Here is a 21846-nt window from a genome sequence, read left to right as displayed (position 1 = left end):
ATAGCTCACTAAATTTCCCCCACCTTTTTTTAAAAATGTTTTTTTGTGTTTTTTTCCCTCAACCTTGTTTTTCAGTAACTGTAAACTGTTGTCTTTACAACGCTTACAGCGCGTGTTTCCTAATGACATGTCCACTTGAAAGGTTCGTAAGAGATAAGGTTTCTATGTTCTTATTTCAACCGTTATCTCCATCACTCAAGGGAATGTGAAGGTCTTGTGAATATTCGAAGCATTGAATAGTCACAAAATCACACAATAATAATAATAATAATGCCATACTCCCAACTATTTATGTTCCTTTGAGCCCCCGTGTGTGAGCTGAATTATAGTTTGTGGAACTCTAGGATCGTTGTGTCAGGCAACTGAATGAACACGATTGCATTGGGCTCTCTTTTTTGTCGATATGGCCATTGACTTGCCCAGATAGAGCATGTTACAGTGCTTGTTAAAGACAGCCTGCCCATTTTCGACAAGAAGCAAATTTCCGAAAGAATTCAGTGCTCATTGCTCGACTGCTCTCATCCTGTTCTCCGAAAACATGGTCACAAGCATTTTTCAAGCCACGTCTCATGCTTTTCACATCATGAAGCATGCACAACCATCATCTCCTTCGAAGATTCACCTGCTAAAAAGCACGCTTAATTGAACACGAAGCCCTGTGATCCGGCCCATTGTCACTTGCGTTAACACACCTGCTGGATAGTTCTACTCTTGTCATTGCCTACATCAAATTCGTCGACATGTACAATCTTCTAGGTATTCGGTTGCCTGGTAATGATTATCCCGAATTGCAAGACATCGGTCGACATGAGCCCCCGACAACTATCCATCAGACAATCCATCAACATCAACTCATCAAAGTCGCGCTGCTCGACGACATGGGAAGGCGTGGGAGATCCTGCCCCAACCAGCTCCGCGTGCACCATCATGCCCCACTCTATTCCACTGTTCCCAAATCCGAGAAACTCTCCGCAAAACCTCGGCACACGAATTCCACACCATTCATGCAATTTCTCCACCTTCCAACGTAGAAACCTGAATAGAGGGCTGTGGGTGCTTCGTGAGGAGGCGCAGTGGGCGCCACCACCGTGGTGTTGACCAGGGAAACATTACGCAACACGAAGTCGCTACGAAGCTCGTGCGAGGAAATCTACAAACATCATCAGCAGCGAAGGAGAGTAGCTTGTCATCCATCAAATTCGAACCCGGTAAGCACACAGTCGAAGACAAACGGCAAATTTGTTTGTGGCGATGATGGACTCCTGCCTCCACGAACCCCCACAGGTTCTCGTGAACTTTTGAACGCAGTTCACTTGCGTTTCTTGAAGTTCCAATTGGTTCCCTATTGTTCCCCACTCTGATTTGAGTCTCATCTCTCTCCCCTCTTATTTTAGAAAACCATGAAGAGAAAATAAACCTTCACCATAGAGCTTGTCCAAAAAAATCCCACCCAATTGGGGATGATGGACCTGTGCCCATACAAAAATAAGAAGAAAAAGAAAATAAAAATAATAATGTGATTATGTGTTTAGTCAATAAATATTTTGGGTACTCAGATCAAGATTTTTTATTTACTTTCTAGACATGAAGAGTTCATGTTAAACGACACATGTGTGTGTGTATATTCACAACAGTAAATACTTCAAATGAAATATACTAGGACGTTGATCCCCCCTACTACTTTGCTGACAAAGTCCCCTCCCGTGTCTTTTATCTCGTGCTGGTACGCATAGCTATTGGCTATCCCGCAGCTCTCGTTCCGAAAGGGATTTCGAGTAGCTCTCGTTTGTTTCCCCTTTGAGCATGGTGTCGACTGCCAGATACAGTCTAGAAAAGCTCACAACTCTTTTGTCTTGTAAGGAGGGGGTAGAAGCTGAAGATCCTGTCTGCTTCCGGAGGCAGGAACCTTTCAACCTGGAAAAATGGGGTTTGGATTTCAACGCATTACCAAGACCTTAGGAATGGAGAACAACAAATACAAAATAAAACAAACGAAAAAACATTAAAAAAATGAATGCGAAGGGATAGGTTTTCCGTAGAATAAGTGAGACACGGAGAGGGCAATTGGGGGGGGGATATGGGTTTTCTCGCACAGAATAATTTCGCGTGTTGCCCTAAATGACAAGTACAAAGAAGTAGAAGAGGAAGAAGGATCCCAACTGAAGAATGTGGGCAACAGAATGTAAAAGGAAGCGAGCGTGTGAAACGGAGAGCGCGACAGTCCGGCACCCGGGGCAGGAAGGAGCAAGGGCAAGGGACGGAGCGTGGGAGCGTGCGTGGAATTGGGTAGTTAAGGGGGGTGTCGCGTCGCCTCGAGGCAGAGCGGGGGAGAGCGGTAAGGCGGAGGAGGAGGATGGGTGAATGCCGCTGACAGTCGTGAGGTGGCGGCCAGACTGGCGGGGCCCCGCTTTGCGGAGCCGGGGAGGGAGGGGGATGGCGAGGCAGAGTGAGGCAGGCAGACTGTTCCACTGGTGTTCGCGTTGTCCTTTGCCCCGCAATTCCGTTGTCTCGTTCTCGCTTTCCCATTTGCCCGCAGCCTTCGTTCACACACCAGCTCTCTCCCTCTTCCTTCCCTCCCTCTCTCCCTCCCGTTGCTGGTGCTTGTGCAGGTGCTGGCCCTGCTTCCCCCCGTCCCCCCGCTTCTCACTCCCGCACTGTTGCGTTTTTCTGATTGTCTCTACGGCATGGTGAGGCTCTTTGGGAGAGGGCCAGAGATGGCAAGGATTGAGATCAGAGGGCCTCTACTTCGGAGGTGAACTCTACGGAGCTGGGGTTGACGGAGTGCGGGGGTGTAAGGGGCGGGTCAGGTGATGGCACAAGGCGGGTGAGGAAAACTGCGGGGAGAGGAGAGAAAGAGAGAGAGAGGACGGCGATCAACAAGGACAAGGGGTCGTCGTCGTCGCCGGGCGCGCGAGGGAGTTTAGTCAGGGGAAATGGGGGAAAACCCTAGTCAGAATCAGAGAGGAATGGGCAAACGAGTGTATGAAGTCTGGAACGGCAGTAATGTAAGTTTGGGTTCTTGCGCTGGCACTATCGCCCTTTTCATCGCGAGTTATCTCCTTTCCTGGCTTGGGTATGGTTTGTAATGGACGTGTCATCCGACGCGAACATGGTTGATCTTTGCTTGGGACGAGCTGTCGCTCTCGGTCCCTCCGTCAAATATTTTCATCTTTTTTGTTCTTTTCTCCTATCAATGGATTGCTAGTAGTGAAATTCATAGTTATGAGGAAACCAGGGAAGTAGGATTGCGTGGCCGGTAATCAGGATCTGGAATGCCAGGGCGACATTTGCTACGCGAGAAGTGTATCATTGATTTCGAATGCTGAAGAACTCGACGTTGCACGTAATATGTTCCTGTAACCTCCGTGTATTGTTCATGTGCACAAAGAAGGTTGTGTTTGTAGCTCATAGTCGGGTGTATTTTCCCGGTTACAATCGCTGCTATTGATGTCTTTGCGGTGGGGGAAGGGTTACAACGGTCACTTGACTGCCTCGTGTTTCGGAGAAGTGAAATAGTGCATGGGAAGCATCGCTTTGCACTGTTATGCAGCGGGAGACATGCTTGAATATTAGGGAATGTATCACGCTTCTGATTCCGGGTCGTTTTAGCTTCATACGTGTCAGCACATGCAGTGGAGCTGTGGTTCATTTTTGTACATTGTGCTTTTGTTACAGTACTGATTTAGCTTAGCATCACCAATCTTAGCGTGCCTCCCAAAAGCATATGATAAATCACGACCCTTATGTTTGTTAAGAAGTTGTCATCGGTTACTTATTTCTAATTTCTGCAAGACTTTTAGTAAATTGGATGATAACATTTTGTGCCTTTTATTGCTGAATTATTGTCTTTTGAGTTTAAAATCTTGCTTGTGGCTACTGGTTAGCTTTTAGTTTTGAAGACTGGCGGGTCTCTCAATATGAGGGTTACGGTATCGAATTGTGCCAAATTTTGCGGCACACCATTCGGCTTTAAAACTTCATGTACTGAAGGGCACTGTACATCACTAACAGCTTTCATTAGAGAGAATATTTTTCACAGCTCTTGGGTATGGAGTCTCCTTGACCTTCATTCCGAGCTACAGTGCGCATTGGCTGATGGTCAGAATGATTGATGTGCAGAGGTTCTTCTTGTGCGGAAGGTTAATTTTTGGTCCGGATGTAAGATCGCTGTTAGTCACAGTCTTCTTGATCGTGGCGCCGTCGACGTGTTTCTGTATTTTTGTCGGTCGTCACCTGCTACATCACTTTAGCGGAGGCGGGGGAGTTGCAATTATTGCAGTTACAGCTGTCTACACGGCCTATGTAAGCACAAAAAGTTTTCTGTGCATGGTTTTGAAGCGTAATTTATCTTGTGAATATTACGGAACGTGTGTGGGCTATTTGTGTGTACTGACTTTGAGGTCTTCATTGAATTTTGTTGCGCTGGTCTGTCCTAAACTTTCGTATTGTTAAATTTGGTATTCTCACTCTGTATATCAAGGCAGTGCTTGGTGACGTCAACGTGGACCATGCTTGAGCAGGTACTGGTGTTATTGCTCCTGACATCTGGGAGGGACCCAGGGATCATTCCCCGTAATACTCATCCCCCTGAACCTGAAGAAGAATTTGAGCCTAACACTTCTCCAGGGGAGTGGGGAGGACAAACTCCACGCTTGCGTCTGCCACGAACGAAAGATGTCATGGTCAACGGTGTCGTAGTGAAAACTAAATACTGTGACACCTGCATGCTTTATCGTCCACCCCGTTGTTCTCACTGCTCCATATGCAATAATTGCGTTCTACGATTTGATCACCACTGCCCTTGGGTCGGTCAATGTATTGGTCAGGTATGCATTTTTCTTGTCGTACTACCTAGACCGTTTCTGCATACATCAATTGAGCTGAAATGCATTGATATCGTGATGTTTACACGTATTTGATTCTACAAGCTTCGTGGGGCTAGATCCGAGGTGCTTTCTTTTTTGGTTCAACGTCTGTGGATTGTGGGCTTAACCGTATTTCCGAAGAGTTATTGACACTTGTCCTTGTTTCTCATGATTGATTGTGTTGAGATGTGCGCAGAGAAATTATCGATTCTTTTTCATGTTCGTATCGTCGACCTCGTTGTTGTGTGTTTATGTCTTTGCAATGTGTGCATTGTACATAAAAATCCTGATGGATGAGGGAGATCGCACAGTATGGAAGGCTCTTTCCAAGTCTCCAGCTTCTATTGTCCTCATGGCGTATACCTTTATATGCGTGTGGTTTGTCGGTGGACTTACTGTGTTCCATCTGTACCTCATCGGTACAAACCAGGTACATAATATTCTCCCGATTCTTAACTCCTGCATTCACGTGACATTTGATGTTTTAATACCTAGATGCTATACATCTTCTATTGCTAACATTTTTTTTCTCTTCCGCTCTATTGTTTCCATCATCTAAGCGTCAACCCTGTTTTCTGGCACTGTAGACAACGTATGAGAACTTTCGGTATCGTTATGACAACAAGGTGAATCCTTATAATCAAGGCTGTCCACTCAACTTCAATGAGATCTTCTGCTCCAAGATTCCGGCTTCCAAGAACCAGTTCAGAAGTCGAGTACCAGAAGCCGTCCCAGGACAGATGGGGGCAGTTCAACACACAAGAGATATGGGAGAAGCACATGGAGCTCCCAAAGGGCCTGATCTGGAACAGGGGTACAAGGCCACATGGCCAAATGCTGAGGATATGGTTGGAGAAGGGGGTGAGCTGGAGATGGCTGGGGGTCGGGTTAGCACTGGGAGTGAACTTGGATTGGAAATGAAAGACAGTTTCGACCCACGTCCTTTGGAGCAAGGTCGTCCAGCTGTATCTAACCGTCGGACGAGCAGGGGTCGGCAGAGTGGTAGTTGGGAGATCACTTCTGACATTCTTGCATTGTCTTCTGGTGAGGGCGGTGAAGGCCATAATATCCCTGGTCGTGGTCACGTGCAAAGTCGCTACAATGGAGAGACGATGGCCATAAGCAAACGATGACACAGACCCGCCTTTTCTGAGCCAGCGACGGCTGCAGAGAAGGAGGTGGGTCGAATAGAGGTGAATTGTAGGGATGGGGAGGGTGGACGGTGGATTTTAGCTTGAGAAACTCCCTCGAGATAATCCGCAACATGAGTGAATGTGGGTGGATGACACGCTCTTGTAGAATAAGTTATATGGACACTTTGATGGAATGAAGATGCACATGCATCACCTTTGAAGACAATGATTCGCCGTTCATGGGCAACTATAAATGGATGGCGGAGGGCGGTTCAGTCATATCTATATACCTTCGTTGAATCCTGCTATGAATTTCGAAAATAATAGAGTAACTTTTATTACAGGTTATCCACTCGTTATACCTCCACAGTCTGAGGCAGCTGGAGTTGGTGTTGTCTTTGTGGTCAGCATCTGTGCAGGTGGGGTCCTATCTGTGTCCTAAGTATTGTGGTCTAAGTAATATGGCGGCTTCGCTTGAAGCTCATGGGGTCGTAGTCTTCGTCCAGGCTAGGGCAGTGTAAGGGATTTAGTTGGTTGTCCTCTAGATTAAAGGTCTGGATACGCCTGGGCTTGCCGGATGCATATTTTAGTGGCAGGCCACAGTATTATTACTGTAATGGGAGCGAGTGTGTCTCTCTGCACACACCAAAATTTATTCAAGGAATGATCATTGAATGCAGAATTGAAGTTTTTTTCATTTTTGTGAAAATTTTAGAAAATATTCCTCTATGATGGGATTGGCATATGATGTACTCAGACTTGTCCAAACCTTGCTTTCCCTAACTTGACTTCTCAGCGTGAATTTGATGATGTAGCTGTGATCAGTTGCCTATTATCAGGTATAGCGGGTAAAGAAGGGAAAAGGGTCCTAGATGGGGTGTGAGATTTCAGTTACCTTGGGAAAGTACGTCATACACTTTTTGAGCCTTTGGGTGGGGGCAATCAGTGCATCTAAAAACAGCACAATTTTCAAAATTTAAACTACATTTACGAGCAAAAGGATTTGTCCTCTGTGTGAAGCGATACTACGTAATTCCCCCTCTTCGCTTTGTTTTTGACGTCGTCACCGTTATTGTCCAGCAGTCATCAGCCGACCGTCCGGTGTACATTTCAGGGGTATCTGTCCTGGAGTGCTTCTGCTGTCTCACTCGCACTCAATGAATGCAAAACAGTGTGAAGAGTCTTTTTTGCCAAGCTTGAGGTAGCTGATTTTGTGGTTTCGTCTGGAAAAGTTCGTATGAAGTAGTAGCTGTTGGAAGTTAGTGGGGGAGGAACCATGGGTTGGGGAATAGCTTTGCACGGAGGCGCTGGAGACATTTCAAAGGATTTGCCTCGAGCACGAAAGGAAGCTGTGGAGGCGTGCCTTGCGCAATGCCTTCGCCTGGGAGTTTCCGCTCTTGAATCGTCTCATGCCGCTCTAGACGTGGCCGAGCTTGTGGTGATTTACTTCACTAACCTCAAATTGTTGATCCTCAAACAATGCTTCTGTGACGCATTTTTGAGCGGAATTCTCATTTTCTGGTTACTTGGATTTTCTGGTCAACGAGGGTTCTATGGTGCCTTTTATTTAGGCTTTTTTTTTAGGGTAATTGTGACTTTTTAACGTCATTGTGCTCTGCAGTTGCAAATTTGTTACGATGGCCATGTTGATTTCACAGTGCGACCTTGTAGATTACATGAATTTCTATTCAGCTTGGAAATTGTTGTGGGGCATGGATATTATAGGTGAAGGAGCTAGAGGCAAATCCGGTCTTCAATGCAGGGCGGGGTTCGGTGTTAACAACTGATGGAACTGTGGAAATGGAGGCATGTATTATGGATGGTCCAACAATGAATTGCGGAGCAGTTTCAGGACTTTCAACTGTTGTACACCCAATAAGCTTGGCTCGTCTGGTTATGGAAAGGACTCCTCACATTTATCTTGCATTCGAAGGAGCTGAAGCATTTGCTAGGCAGCAGGTTAACCACCTGAACTAAAAACACTCTCTGCGTGATTATGCGTAATTTCTCCTTGAAAATTCAACAATCAAGGACGAGATTTCGGCTCAACTGTCTCTTTAATGTTGAGATAGATGAGCCTGTGGTTATGTGGCAGGGATTAGAAACCAAGGAACCTAGTTACTTTATCACGAAAGAGAACCAGGAGCGGCTTGCACGAGCTCAAGAAAAGAGCTTGGTTCAGGTATTTGTACTTCGATTAGAAACAAAACACTAGCAGGACAATTTCATGCAGATAAAATATGCAGGGACTTCAAGTTTGAAAGTCAGGTGTGGCAGCAACCGTGGTATTACGTCTTATTGAAAAAGTCGATTGATCTTTCCGCAGTAAGTTATTGAGATTGTGTGCAGTACTTGAGCTTTCACATGAAGCAGCCTGACACTTCCAGAGATGGAACAAGGCAATTGATGCGTAATCTGGTGGTGTTTGCAGTTAGATCACACCGTATATTCTACCACAATTATAGTAGCTCATAACCAAGACAATCCAGGACAAAAAAAGAACGTAAAGCAAGATATCCTGCCGCCCACAGATCCTCAAAAGCCTGAGTTCGAGACTGTGGGATGCGTTGTTGTGGATAGCAAAGGCAACTGTGTCGCTGCTACGTCTACTGGGGGACTGGTCAACAAAATGGTTGGTCGAATTGGTAATGTGGTGCACCAAGTCCTACGGATATGCAATCAATCGATGGAGTAACCCTGAACGCCTTTATATTAATTTTTGTCTGCTGTTGCTTCGGCGACGTAAAGGTCCCTCTTATGACACAATCAATCATGAGAGTGCAGACGGGTTTCTGTTCGACGTTTTATCACCTGCAATAATAGCTCGAGACGCTGCTGCTGCTCTTTTGCATCATGTCTTTAGTGCTGAACTCGTAGCTGCTGCTCACAGGGGATACACCAGTTGTGGGTGCGGGGAACTACGCCAATCATCTTTGTGCCGTCTCAGCGACTGGAAGGGGTGAAGCTATTATTAGGGCCACTGTGGCGCGAGAGGTGGCAGCCATTATGGAGTACAAGAAAGTGCCATTGGATGTGGCTGTGGAAGAAGTTATTGGACAGCGTCTTCCGGCAGGAAAGGGTGGCCTTGTGGCTGTCTCAGCTACTGGAGATGTGGTGATGGCTTTCAACACCACAGGCATGTATCGAGCAAGCATGAAGCAAGGAGGGACCCAGGAAATAGGCATCTGGCACTAGTTTCCATCCCATTATGTGACCGGGACGTATCTCAATAACACGAAGAGCCTGTGCATGCGGCGCCACCTGATGCAGCAAGCTCAGTGAGTGCATTTACTCCTATTCTGGGTCAGCATCACTACACAATCTATTGCAACATCGTTATCTCCAGGCTGTTCAATGAGACTGGAATGTTGGCTTGTTTCGTTCCCACGTACTTTTGTGAATGTGAAATAAATTGTGATTCGTATCGTCGCTGTGCTCTTGAGGAGGCAAGCTACATGCCTTGCTCTCGATTGACTTTGAAGTGCATGTGTAGTACTTTGAAGCGCATTAATGCTGGCCATCAGCTATTATCATTTCTATTTGAGAATCTTGTGAACTCTTTTCATTCCTGTAATCTGTAGCTCCATCAAATTTATGATCTTTCTTAGTACATATGTATACAGACATACATATATACATACAGGATATTGCTAATATCTTCATGGTTTTTGCTATTGTTACCACAATCTGTCACCACTCAATTTAGTTTTTTTATTCCAATCCAAATACTGTTACTATTTTTAACATATATGTACGTATATATATATATATATATATATATATATATATATAATCATGAAGAAATGGTTGTGGCAATAACAAAAATAACTTTTGATAGAAATTTGATTAAATTATTAATGAGGTTTTGGTGGCAGTTGCAAAACTTGTGGTTTCATTAGCAACTATATATATATATATATATATATATATATAACATACTCACACAATCATTACATGATGTGCATGTGATTGTGTTTGAATTTTGAAAATTGTCTAATTTTTTTTGATCATAAGTGATTAGTTTCTGTTTTTTTCTGTTTTTTTTTCTGTTTTTTTTTTTTTTTTTTGTATAGATCTGTTCCAAATGATACAATGTTCCCTTGAAATACACTCATGCATGTTTCTTAAGAAAATAAGGGAAATTTTAAAAATAAACAGATTAAAGAAAGTTCAATACATGATTGATTTTTGTGAAATATTTGAGATGTTGATGAAACCTTGGGCATTTATTTGAATGCATTTTGAAATTGAATCTTTTGAAATCATTTCATACAGTGTATAAATGTTTTCGGTACATGTATTTGGTATGAATAGTATTGTTGATAATTTCTATACAATTCTAGGCTTACAAACATGCAACATATCACTTTTTGAACCCTCACAAAATTTGTGAGTAGAATCAGTTTTTAACAATTGATGATAGTTCATTTTCTGAGGCATATAGTTTCATAGTATTTTTCTTCTAGATAATTAAATGAATCATTTGAATTATTAGAATGCATTTTAAATGTGATTTTTTTGTTCTTATTTATATATAATTATGAAAATTCAAATTATATATGCATTCTATTTATTCGAATTATATATATATATATATATATATATATGTTATACTAAGTATTATGTTACTAAATAACATTCTTGATTTTTAAGCTTTGAAATAATGAATATAATTTGTGACAACTAGTCAAATAAAAAAGTCTACAATTCTAATCAATTTGATTAGACATTTTAAATTATCCATTGTAATTTATGGCAATGAATACAATAAAATATCTAAAAATCTCGACCATATAATGTAAAACATAACATCTAATAAACTTGAACGAAGAAAGGTGTCCCTTGTAGCCTCTTGTCCCATTCTATGGATTTGGGTAGGTCCAAAACCCTTTAACTTACATAATTCTATTGCTAAGGTAAAAAATGGTTATCTTCTTAGCAACTATGCCCAAATTGTGTGTACATTAGTTCATCCAAAAATAAGGAAAAATACTCTTAATTCACAACAAAAGAAAAATAAACATTACAATCACTACCTACGATGGGGTTAAAACTTGAGACCTCAAACCCTAGAACACACAACCCCTCCACTGGTACCATAGTCAACAACCCCATGAACTTCAACAAATTCTTAGGAAAAATCTTGTTGGTGAATATCACTCCATCAATGATCATGTAGAAATCAACAACCCCTTGAATCATCATCATCCAGCACCTAGTTAAAGACAAGACAATTACTACTGACTCGCACCAAGTGTCTTATCAAAGCAAACAGTATCGAGAGAGTTTCAACCACTATTATTATTATTATTATTGTTGTTGTTGTTATCGTTTTAAGTAATGTAAACAGATTTACACAATGAGAAGAAGGAAGGCAACAATAAGAAAGGCGGGTCACCGCTAGCAATGGAAGACGCAGAGTGGCGGCGCTTTTGCTCGCAAAGGGTGCGCGACGCGATGGGATGCGGGTGGAAGTGCGCGCAACGCTCGCTGATGCGCTACCGCTACGCGTGGATAAGGCAGGGCGAGGGCCAATGCGAGGGTGAGCGATGGGGGAGTGAGTGAGGAGGCATTACGCGGCGTTTGAGAGGGTCTGAAGCAGCACCCAAGTGGAATCTGGATGCGCGGGCGGAGGCGCCAGGGAAGCGGAGGAGCAGGCGGAGATGGTGCGAGGGCTGGCGAAGGCAGTGCGAGGCGCGAGCAAGGCAGCGAAGAAGAGCAAGCAAGAGTATGAGGAAAGTTCCGTCGCGTCGCAGGAAGGCTCCTTCGGCGCTCGCTCCTTCCCCCACGACGTGAAGGAAGCCTGCTGGGCCAAGGCTGAGACCGTCAAAGGCCGTGATCCCGCGCGCTGGCGCCGCGACGCACTTGGAAACGTCGTCTTCCGGAAGCTTGTTGGCTGCCAGGGCTGCCTTTGTCACGATTACGACCATATTGTGCCGTATTCCAAGGTGACCCAGTCTCTCTCTCGTTTCTCTTTGTTGACATTTATGATTTCGACTTTTGGGTTGGTCTTGAATCAGGACGAATTGCACTTTCGTTCACAAACTGCACCGTAGTTCTGGTTTCTTTTGGTTGTGGACGTTGGGTCGCATTGTGGTTGTGGTACACAGTCGTAGCGTGATTTGGAAGATCTCAAGGTTCGCTCTTCCGTTGCAAATTTAGCAAGTCTTTGTGTAGTCACAGAATCGCAATAAGGTTGAATCTCGTTATTTTTCGGGGCTATGTCAGGGTACTGTCTATTCGAACAGGAGTGAGCTAGATAGCCTCTTTCTACTAGCTCAAGAAGGGAGTCGCACTGGTGCCATACACAGGATGGTTCTTACAAGAGATGCTGGAGGCGCCCAAAAGCAGTTCTCGAAATCTAGATTGCATAAGATACATTAAGTCTGGTTGCTTGATATCTATTTATCTTTTCACGTGGTTGTATAACCGGTAGATCAGATTGCCTTCTCTTTCTAACTACCATCTTGTAATTTTTCTAGCTGACAAAGGTGGCGTGTTCACGAATGACAGGGGGGACCAAGCACGCTTGACAATTGCCAGGTTTTACAGGTAGTTATCCCATTTCGATCTTCGCATTCCTTGCACAGTTTGCGTAAGCAAGCAATTGAGTACTTACATGAACTCCAGAGGGCTATTTAGACTTTCGTGAATCCAAGGACTGGATGTGGCTTAGGGATGGAGTATTATGATGCAAGTCTTCTGTTGGAATTCTACTTACAAGTGGAACATGTGCAGGCACCTGCCAATCGTTTTAAAGGAGCCCGTATTAATGTCCCAGTAACCGAGATGCAGCAACATAGTGCTTACTGCTCACTTACAGGTACAGAAGATTACTATCATGTTTTTTGTTTTCAAAAAAGAAGTTGGCTGCCCCTTATGTTCTAGTGATTGGATAGGTAATTTCTCCTTGTGTCATTGGTTTTTGCTCTTGTATCTGTTATCATCTGTACCAGTTGATCGTCACATTCTTGTAAGATTTTAATCTGCTAATTGAAGGTAAGCTAGGAATACAGAAATTACTGGTTTACAATTCCCCAATCACCATGAATCTGAAGGCTTTAGAGGATTGCAGGACGGGATATGGACTTTGTAGAGCTGTCGGCCTATGGCAATGTGAATCACAACAAGGACGATGAAGGAGGTATCGGCTGCCGAATGCAGTGATGTAAGGAAATGCTTTACTACTTCCTGGATGTAAACAAGGAATAGGATATGAAGTGCATACAACAAAAGCTCTTAAAATTGCTGCCTGATCATGGGTTTCCCAACCAAAATTACTATTTAAACTATTTCGGCTAGTTCGACTCATTAATTTGGATTGTGGCATTCATCCACACTGAATTGATGCAAAAAAAAACTCACACAATCATTGTTTTGCTAGAAAAAGGTTGCTTATTAGGGGTTGTAAAAGGAGGGTAATGGAACAAGGAGTAATTGCACGGTGTATACACGTGGGTCAATCTTTTCTTAGTGAATCCGCTCTTTATTGATGTATGATACCTAGTAGTTTTCGAAAATTATTTAGTATCCAAACATCACGAATGAATGACTTTGGTACTAACCAATTTCAAAAAGAAGAATACAATTTTTATATCGAAGAATTGATTTCATCCTTTCTGTTAGTCTGTGGTCGTCAATCAAAATCATACACAACTATCATGCACATTTTCTCAACAGTTTTCTTAAATCCATTCTTCCATGCCGCCTGATAAAGGAATTGCTAGTAGATCTGAAAAGAAGATACTCTGTAGCATCCTACTAACCTGACACTGTCCCGGCTATTCTTCGAAGGAGTTTCTGATAGCTTGTGATAGTGATCCGCCCTGTCTGCACAAGCGGAGCAATCAGTATTACAAAATGTCATCTAGGCATATCTTTGGTTGTATGAAGTGGCTGAATTTTACACGCAGCTCCAATAATGATAAGTCTGAGACTCCAGAGTTTAAACTGGCTCAACGTTTCATGTTCACAAACTCCTTCCTATTGAGTGATCTAGCAGAGTCTAGTGACTGGAGAGAAATGTGAGGGGCCATGAGCAATAAAGGTGTGACAGCGACAGCAAGTCACGAGGCAGCTTCATTGATGTCTATTGTACAACAAATTGGAGTGGCTGATTACAGCGAAAAAATGATAGAATCCTTCACAATTACGAGGTAACAATATTCACTAACTTTACAGCGAATCGGTTTCCCTCGCAGTGATGCTACCTTGTTTGAAGTCTATCGTCCAAGACACACAAACAAGGAAGAATCTCGAGGGACTGATTGAATCCGGATGAACATGGGTGAGATGTAGAAGTAGCAGTGTCGAGGCAGTACTAGAGTTGGGTTGAACACTGCTGGTGAATGCTGACAGCCTTCAGTCTGCCGGCCCTCCAGCCACTCCTACAAGCCATTCCAGATGCATCTGAGAACACCTATCTGGAAAACTGTGCAACTCCTGGCCAACAACAGAGAACGTGTGAGCACGGCAATTTTCCAGTCTTAGCACTCTCTGCGAGCGATAATAGGAACGTTCGGCCACGTTTGTCCTCCTTCAACATCCAGATCTCATTCATCTTTGAACCAACATCTGTCATGAAGTGGGACTACCGACTACTTAACTAAATCGCAATCCTGAACATTACAACTACAGTTCACTGAATTTATCCTGATCAACATTATTGAAAACCGGTGCAGATGGCCAACTCAACGTCGATCTACATTGCGTCATAGCAACGGATTCCTCAGACTTGCATCTATGAGAACCACAACATTAAATGTGACCTGGTATGCACGCGGCAGGAAAAATTCATGAAGTTTAGCGGGAGAATCAGGTTTAATGCTGTAAGCTATTTGCCAGTCTACCCATATTTTTCTCAGATCAACCCCAGATTGGTAAGTCTACCTAAAGCAATAAGCTCTGCAAAGGAACTAGTAACCCAGCTAAAGCATGCAAGAAGCGTATCATTGAGACTGGAGCTGAATGATCACCACGTCGTGAAGGGCAGATTCAATGGAGCTTCTTGTGGTGTTTTGTATTGAAACTGGGTCTCGTCGACATAACTCACGGGACCATTTTGAAATGCCAAAAACCTAAATAGTTCTACAACTAACTACATCCGTCAGAAACCGGAGCTGTTAATTATGTGATAGCAGCTTTCTGCGGGGCTAACAGAAAGTCGGAGTGAATTCGGAAGAAGGTATGCTTCGGCACATGCACTTGAATCTGAATGGAACAATGATCGGCTGCAGTATATATGAAAGGACCAGCTATCTACGGTGGACTGAAACAGGGCAAGGTGAAGGCTATGTTCCCCTGATCACTTACCAAATGAACAATGAAACTTCTACTATTTCCCACGTGGTTGAAAGGTTGCATGGAGTCTATTTCTGGCTTCGAAAGTGTGGATGTTCCCATCTCATCGAAGATTCACCTGCACCAGTTATCAACGCATATATACACGAATTCAATACCTGAAATTTGGCCAAAATTGTGGGTTAGCTCTAGGTTCAGAATCTTCTCATCAGCAGGAATAGAACTAATCACACTTTAGCATACAAAATGGGGCAGGAAAGGGAGGAACTAGGATTGGATGGGTACCTTCTGGTTCAGTTGGACTTTGCTGGGACGGCCTTCTGCTTGCGCTCGGCATGTGCGACTTAGGAAATAAACTGGAGAATTTGTTCAGCAACCAAATAACGGCGCAATTCAGCAATACGAAATTGAGCACTATTCTTTGACAGTTTCAAGAGACGGATCTTCATTCTTTCGAGCAAAACAAAGCTTTTAATTGAAAAGTAGGGAGGGAATTGTGTGTTGGATGCTCACCCTAGATGTAACGAGGTTTGCGAGGTCTGTGGATCTCGGAGATTGAGATGTGCAGGGAATGTTGTGATTGCTTGATGCTGGGTGATTCCACCAACTTCACGTGTGGGCCAACTACCACCTTGATCACCAGGGCTTTCTGATGTCCCAGCGCGAGCTGTGCCTGCTTCTAGTGTAAGCATTCCCTTGGCATCCGCAAGCTGAACAGAGAAAAAGAAACAGTAACTTCAATCAGTTGACTTCCAAGACAGGTGCACGTTTAAGTTATTATTGAATAACAGGACAGCCTCAAGATGATAGCATGTGATATTATCAGTACTTGCCATTACCACATTAATGCGAAGACTAGAGGTCGACTAGCTCATTACAGGAACTCAGGGCATACATACCTTCTGACGCAATTCTTCATTTGCGGCCTGTAAGTCGTGCTCCTTTCGCCGCAATTCCTCAACCTCTTCAAGTAAAAGTTGATTCTGCAGCGGTAAAATCCGAAGGGAGTCAGTGCTTTACTTTGAATAGCTAGTAACGACCAGCTATCGCTCATGCGAATGTGTTGAAACACGCATCCCATACTTGCCTTTGCAACAAAAAAAAACTTGACTCTAATTTCTTCTAGTTGTGCTGTGCTTCTGATTTTACGCTTAAAAGGCTTCCTGACTGTAAGCAATAAATTTCGATTCACTGAATGGGTAGGGATGGGTCAGAAATGCGTGCAGGAGGGGTGAAACTTAGATCGGCATGGCCTCACGTCTATGCCACGAGTTTGAGAAACGAAGAATCGTGCTGGATGCTTTAAAGAGGAACTAGAAGCAAGTCAAAGGTAACGCGCATCAGTGAGGGGTACTATTAACTCTGGTAGCGCTCATAATTTGTTTACTTCCTGTCATTCACTTTCCAGAACATCCTGACACTTGCCTTCCTTGCTCGAACTCGAGACACACCCATGTCCAGTTGCTGCTCCAATTGCAGAAGGTCAGGCACCGTCAGAACCTGAAGATCCTCACCAAGCATGTGCCTGCACGAAACGCACCCAAATTCAGAGCGACGTTGATCTTCCATACCCCAAAGTAGCTTTTAACCTAAGCTTAGGATGTGGGTGAGGGGTACCTTTGAGAATGCTGCAATCGCTCTAACTGTTGCCGTAGCTTCACCACTTCTCGACCCATGAACTGCCAATGCACATACAAGGACACTATCAAGCAGCTGCAAGTGGATTGAGCTTTCTAATTAATTAGAAAGAAAACAGATGGTCTCTTAAGGTTTGCCAGCCATCGCTGCGATTAGAAGCGTCAAAGGATTTGGATGGGACGTACGTCGCTATTGCCATCAGTTTGCACTCCATCCGGACACTTGCTGTATCGCTCCAAAATGTCGCGCATACTACATAGGACAATCAATATGCAACAGAACGAAAGGGATCAGAACTCTTCAATGGATCGGAACCCCGGATACAATCACTGCCGACCTGTCTCCACTATGAGCGTCGACTTCCAGGTGATTACAAGAGAGGAACAACCATTCGATGTTTTTTCAGATTCCAAACCCTTGCACAAAACCCTCTGTGTAATCCGTTGCGATGGAATCAGATGATTACTAGGTTTCTCGGGATGCGATTCAAATTAGCAACCTGTTCGAACCATCTGCAGCGTCCATTTCTTTCCTGTTTTCATTGCTACTGTACGCTTACCCTTTGTAATTAAACATCTGTGCCAACTATTCACGCGCTGCAGCGGCGTAACCATCGGAACATTTCGATGTGCTTCAGCGTATGCTATTGCAATCTGCACTCTAGTAATGTCAACTAAATCGAAAACGTTCCAAACTTATAGCCTCACGGTGAAGCTCCGTACCCGATCAGTGCGTTTGAGATCCGAGTTAGTAACACTGACCATCGCAACAGAGGTAGATAGAGGGACAAAACCAAGGACTGGTTGCAGTCATGGAGCGAATTGCTGATTATTTAAGCTCAATGTTTGGGGCAACAAATAGAATATTGGGCTGACACTCTCGCGCCACACCCAACCCCAGGATAATTCGAATGAAAGCACCGAGAGCAGATGTTGTACATACAGAGCATGAATTGGGAATCACGGAAAAGGCAGATGGTTATTTTTAGACGATTACTAAACACTGGTTAGGAGAAATAGCTCGACTGCTGTGTCCGGAATGCCGGGTTGCAGAAATACGCGTTGCCAAGAGACCAGGAGATGGAGGTGAATTCAAGGAGAATAAATAAAAAAATAAAAAATAGAAGAGATGAGGGCATTGTTCCTGCTACGATTCGTAATTGAACACGGTCGACCGGTCGACCAGTAGTCGAGGTGAAGCATCCGACAAAGGTGGACTGGGGAGTAGAAGAGAAAAAGTGGGGTCCCGCGAGGAAGAGGTTGCAGGCATTAATCTGAGAGAGTCCGAGTGATCGTCCTACCTGCCTGAGCTGGCGAATTCGAACAGCTTCCCTGTGCTGGAGAAAATGATGAGGGCCACCTCGGCATCGCAGAGTACGGCGAGCTCATGGGCCTTCTTGAGCAGGCCCCCACGCCTCTTGGAAAATGTGACCTGCCTGCTGGTGGGATTCTCAATCTTCTTAATTTCTATTTTTCCGCGACCCATAACCACCTCACGCTCTTTCGGTGGATCCTCCTTTCCCACACCGGGAGACGAGCTGTCTGCTGTGACTGCGTCGCGCCCACCACTACTACTATCCACGCCTCTTCCCAGCAGCTCCAGAGACCCTCTATTGGAAGAATTGAGAGACAAGGAAAAGCACAAGCTCTTGTTCTGTCCAGACACTGTCATCATCCATACCCCTGCTTGACACCACGCCTCGCACGTCTCCTCAACTACTTACTTCTCAAACTGTCCGATACACATAACAGTCGTCGTTTCCTGAGAAAGCTGCACCTCCAGTCTCACGCTGGATTGTGCATTCCAGCGGCACACAGATATTAAACCGAGCCAGCTCACCGCACGTCGTTCCACTCAGTCAATCTCCGACTTCCCCTCCCCTCCAGAATACACTTGCCAATTAATACTCTCACACTTTCCGAAGCCTGAAGCCTACCTTTACTGCACATCCCCAGCTGTTGCTACCGACCATGAAACCACCGCCCAGCTATTGAAGAGGAAAGGGGGGGGGGATGTTCCGCAGTCAAATGGCGCCCCAACCTTGGGCTTTCGCAGAGGGATTCTAGGGGCAGATTGTTGATATCAGAGTGGGACAGGAGAGCCAGGAGACGAACACTTGTGCGAAGTGGAGTGAGGGAGGAAGAGATCGGAACAGAGAAGGGGAGAGTGAGCGGGAGACCACTATGTTAATATCAGAGGGAGTCGGGGGCAGAAGGGGCGGAGGAACGGGAAGCGGACGAGAGGGCAGAATGAGAGAAAGAGTCTCTCGGGCGAGGAGGAGTACCGAGAGCCTGACACAAATCCAAAATTTACGATGCATTGGAAGCGAAGAGCGGCGCTCTCTCCCAGGCTCCCATACTAACACTGGATATGTGGCAGGCGGATTTAGTGCTGTCCCAGCAAAGGAAATGGCGGGGGCTCGGGGGCGGAACATAAGGCTTCACGCACGCGCGAATTCATTAACTTTTCCTATTAATTGCCCACCTCACCCCTCGTCCGCGACAGGCCCGGCTCCATCTCTCCCCTAGCCCTTCATTCCCAAATTCTCTCCCCTCCTAGCCTTGCCTTCCTTCCTAGCTTGCTTCAAATCCCTCTACTCTCTCTCCCCTGCTTCCTTCACCGCATGTTCTCCGTACTCCTACTACTCATCTTGCTCTGTCGTCTTCATCCGCTTCACACCTCTGTCTCTCTCTCTCTCGATCTTATTCAACTCTCCGACGTTATCGATTTAACGATACCACCCACCGCATGTGCAGCCCGCCATCGGCTCACTCACAATTGGCTGCTGCGTCAAGCCGGGCACCCTCGACAGAATGGGACCGAATCGGACATGTCTGGGAAGGCATGAACGACTACCCTATGGGTAGTTTTCGTCGTCACGGTCTCTTCTACCTCCCTCCCTCCCACTTGCTCACTTCTGATGATGCTGCTGCTGCAGCTGCTACAAGACCATCCAGAGCGAAGCCCATTTGACTTGCAGCAAGGCAGTGAGTGGTACAACAGCAGGGGCATTGGTTGCTGCTCGGATTCCCACTCCACCTCGTCACAACTCACGCCCTGACCACTCCCGCTTCAGATTCCCCCACCCCGACTCTGCTGCTCCTGCTGCTTCGTACACACTTCAGGCTTCTTCCAGCCCCCCTTTCTAAAACAAATAAACTAGACACAACCGATCCCAAAATTACAAAACAAAAATAAACAAAATTGACTGAGCCGGGCCCACGCCACTTTAGGCCCATCACGTTGTGCCCCCCACACGACATGGTGCTACCTGCCATGAGAGATCTACCGTCCCCCTCTCCCCCCCCCCCCCCCCCCCCACAAGATGATCCCACACCACCACCACCACCTGTCTCTCTACCTCATTCCTCATACCTCATATATATATATATATATTCTCTTACTTACATATTAGTATGATTAAATTATTTAAAATTTATTAAAATTTATATTTTCTTTTCAAAATCAATAATAATGTGCCAAAAATACATATGGATAACTTTTTAATTCACAGTAGTAAAAGATAATAAAACTGTATGCATTTTTGAAATCACTTGCACTTTACATTGCCATCCAATACTATGTCAACACCCACAAACCGCTTGTTCTTGTGCCATGTTTTATTTGAAATGTGAAATCTAAAAAGTAAAACAAAGCATAGTTAATTTTCTTTTACTTTTTCTTCATTTTATCATGTTTTACAAAACGCATTCTCTGCATGTCATGTCAAATGTTAAGAGATCTTTTCAATTTTTTTTTAAAATCTCATCAACAAAGTAGATTGTTGTAAATAAATCTGGTTAGTTATGCACACTTCATAATATTTTCAAAACTAAATTGAAGTATTATGCACAAGATGCCAATGCCTTCGTGTTTACTTTTGTTTCCTAATTAGGGTTTGGATGAACAAGATGGAGCCCTAAACTTTATTTATGAAGCGAATAAAAACTATTTTAATTTTAATTTTAAAATTTGAAAATAACCCCAGAATGTTTGTGTGAGTATCCCCGAAATGGATATCCTTCACAAAAGAATCTCACGAACTTGAACGGATGTTGGAAGGATGAGAAGAGGATATCATCCATCCAACTGGTGACGTGTGCCAGATCCCCATGTGCCTATCCCCCTATCATGCTTAGAAATTGTCAACTTCTCCAATTCTACCACCATAATAATAATCATAAAATATCAATAAAGTATTAATAATGCTTATTATTATTATTATATTTTTTTGGCAAGGTTTGATATAATCTTTTTATTTTTCACTCAATATGAGTAAAACAAATACACTAATGTAGAATATTCTTCATCTTTTGGTCATGAAGAGTATACTTGAATAATAAGTAAAATGCATTTGAATCAATAAACTTTCAATCCTAATACAAACTATCAAATTCAAAAATTGCTATTTAAGAATTGTAATTTCTTAAATTTTAGTTCTATATTTTGGAATTCATTGAAAGCATTGAGCACTTGTGGTAATATGATTTGTGATTGTGGTAGAAAATTTTAATTTTAATTTTCCTTAGATTGAGTGCTTGAAGGGGTGATGCATGCATTGACTTATCAAAGGGGGGGGGGGGGAGGAGTCTTTGAGAGTTGGATTCACTTCCCATATTGACCAAGTGAACGCTTGTTTCGACAAAGCTATTCTTTCTACTAGAAACTTCGGACCCACTTGTTCATAAAAATAAATAAATAAATAAAATGGGGAAAAATGCTTCTCCTTAGAAGTAATTGATCTCATCTTAGAATTAAAATCATGTTGCATTTGAGACCACTCTTTCTTTCAATTCTATGTGTATTAGTTGACCCATGTGTTGGAATTGGATGTCAATCTATGCCGGATGGTGGCCTTTGGCTATCTTAACTTCATATCCAAATTACAATCAATATTTGTGGATGTTTTA

The 21846-nt window shown here is 43.9% G+C and overlaps 4 protein-coding genes across 11 annotated transcripts; 3 read left to right on the top strand and 1 right to left on the bottom strand.

The window, feature by feature from the left end:
• Positions 1 to 2464: 2464 nt before the first annotated feature.
• On the top strand, positions 2465 to 6695 carry LOC112291322 (protein S-acyltransferase 8). Its single transcript, XM_024538527.3, has 5 exons — positions 2465 to 3005; positions 4120 to 4302; positions 4521 to 4826; positions 5062 to 5295; positions 5453 to 6695. Exons 1-5 carry the CDS (start codon positions 2934 to 2936, stop codon positions 5996 to 5998), a joined length of 1341 nt encoding a protein of 446 aa, XP_024394295.1. The 5' UTR covers positions 2465 to 2933; the 3' UTR covers positions 5999 to 6695.
• Positions 6696 to 7022: 327 nt separating this feature from the next.
• Positions 7023 to 9654, top strand: LOC112291323 (isoaspartyl peptidase/L-asparaginase 1). Its single transcript, XM_024538528.3, has 5 exons — positions 7023 to 7436; positions 7724 to 7957; positions 8094 to 8180; positions 8430 to 8643; positions 8889 to 9654. The coding sequence occupies exons 1-5, from the start codon at positions 7275 to 7277 to the stop codon at positions 9191 to 9193; spliced, it is 1002 nt and encodes a 333-aa protein (XP_024394296.1). The 5' UTR covers positions 7023 to 7274; the 3' UTR covers positions 9194 to 9654.
• Positions 9655 to 11383: 1729 nt separating this feature from the next.
• On the top strand, positions 11384 to 13611 carry LOC112291410 (uncharacterized). 2 transcript variants are annotated; one of them, XM_024538761.3, is made up of 4 exons: positions 11384 to 11946; positions 12512 to 12550; positions 12737 to 12821; positions 13074 to 13611. In XM_024538761.3, the coding sequence occupies exons 1-4, from the start codon at positions 11662 to 11664 to the stop codon at positions 13163 to 13165; spliced, it is 501 nt and encodes a 166-aa protein (XP_024394529.1). In that variant the 5' UTR covers positions 11384 to 11661; the 3' UTR covers positions 13166 to 13611. The 2 variants fall into 2 exon arrangements, 1 of the variants encoding a protein (XP_024394529.1); XR_016506350.1 differs by having other exon boundaries at positions 11405 to 11946; positions 12227 to 12550; positions 13074 to 13447.
• On the bottom strand, positions 13464 to 19680 carry LOC112291409 (agamous-like MADS-box protein AGL11). Of its 7 annotated transcripts, none has more exons than XR_016506346.1 (10): positions 18237 to 19665; positions 17122 to 17188; positions 16916 to 16977; positions 16724 to 16823; positions 16198 to 16281; positions 15812 to 16008; positions 15584 to 15654; positions 15311 to 15416; positions 14209 to 14440; positions 13464 to 13828 (listed from the first exon to the last, which is right to left on the bottom strand). XR_016506346.1 is itself a non-coding variant. In XM_024538760.3 (8 exons), exons 1-8 carry the CDS (start codon positions 18608 to 18610, stop codon positions 15367 to 15369), a joined length of 1005 nt encoding a protein of 334 aa, XP_024394528.1. In that variant the 5' UTR covers positions 18611 to 19666; the 3' UTR covers positions 14957 to 15366. The 7 variants fall into 7 exon arrangements, 1 of the variants encoding a protein (XP_024394528.1); XR_002972426.3 differs by having other exon boundaries at positions 14320 to 14440; positions 18237 to 19659; XR_016506349.1 differs by having other exon boundaries at positions 13464 to 13824; positions 18237 to 19597.
• Positions 19681 to 21846: the final 2166 nt, after the last annotated feature.

Source organism: Physcomitrium patens, chromosome 14, assembly GCF_059467195.1.
Source record: "Physcomitrium patens ecotype Gransden chromosome 14, ASM5946719v1, whole genome shotgun sequence".
Classification (NCBI taxonomy): Eukaryota; Viridiplantae; Streptophyta; class Bryopsida; order Funariales; family Funariaceae; genus Physcomitrium; species Physcomitrium patens.
Note: the sequence above shows the minus strand (reverse complement) of the source record. Positions and strands in the feature narration are given on the sequence as shown.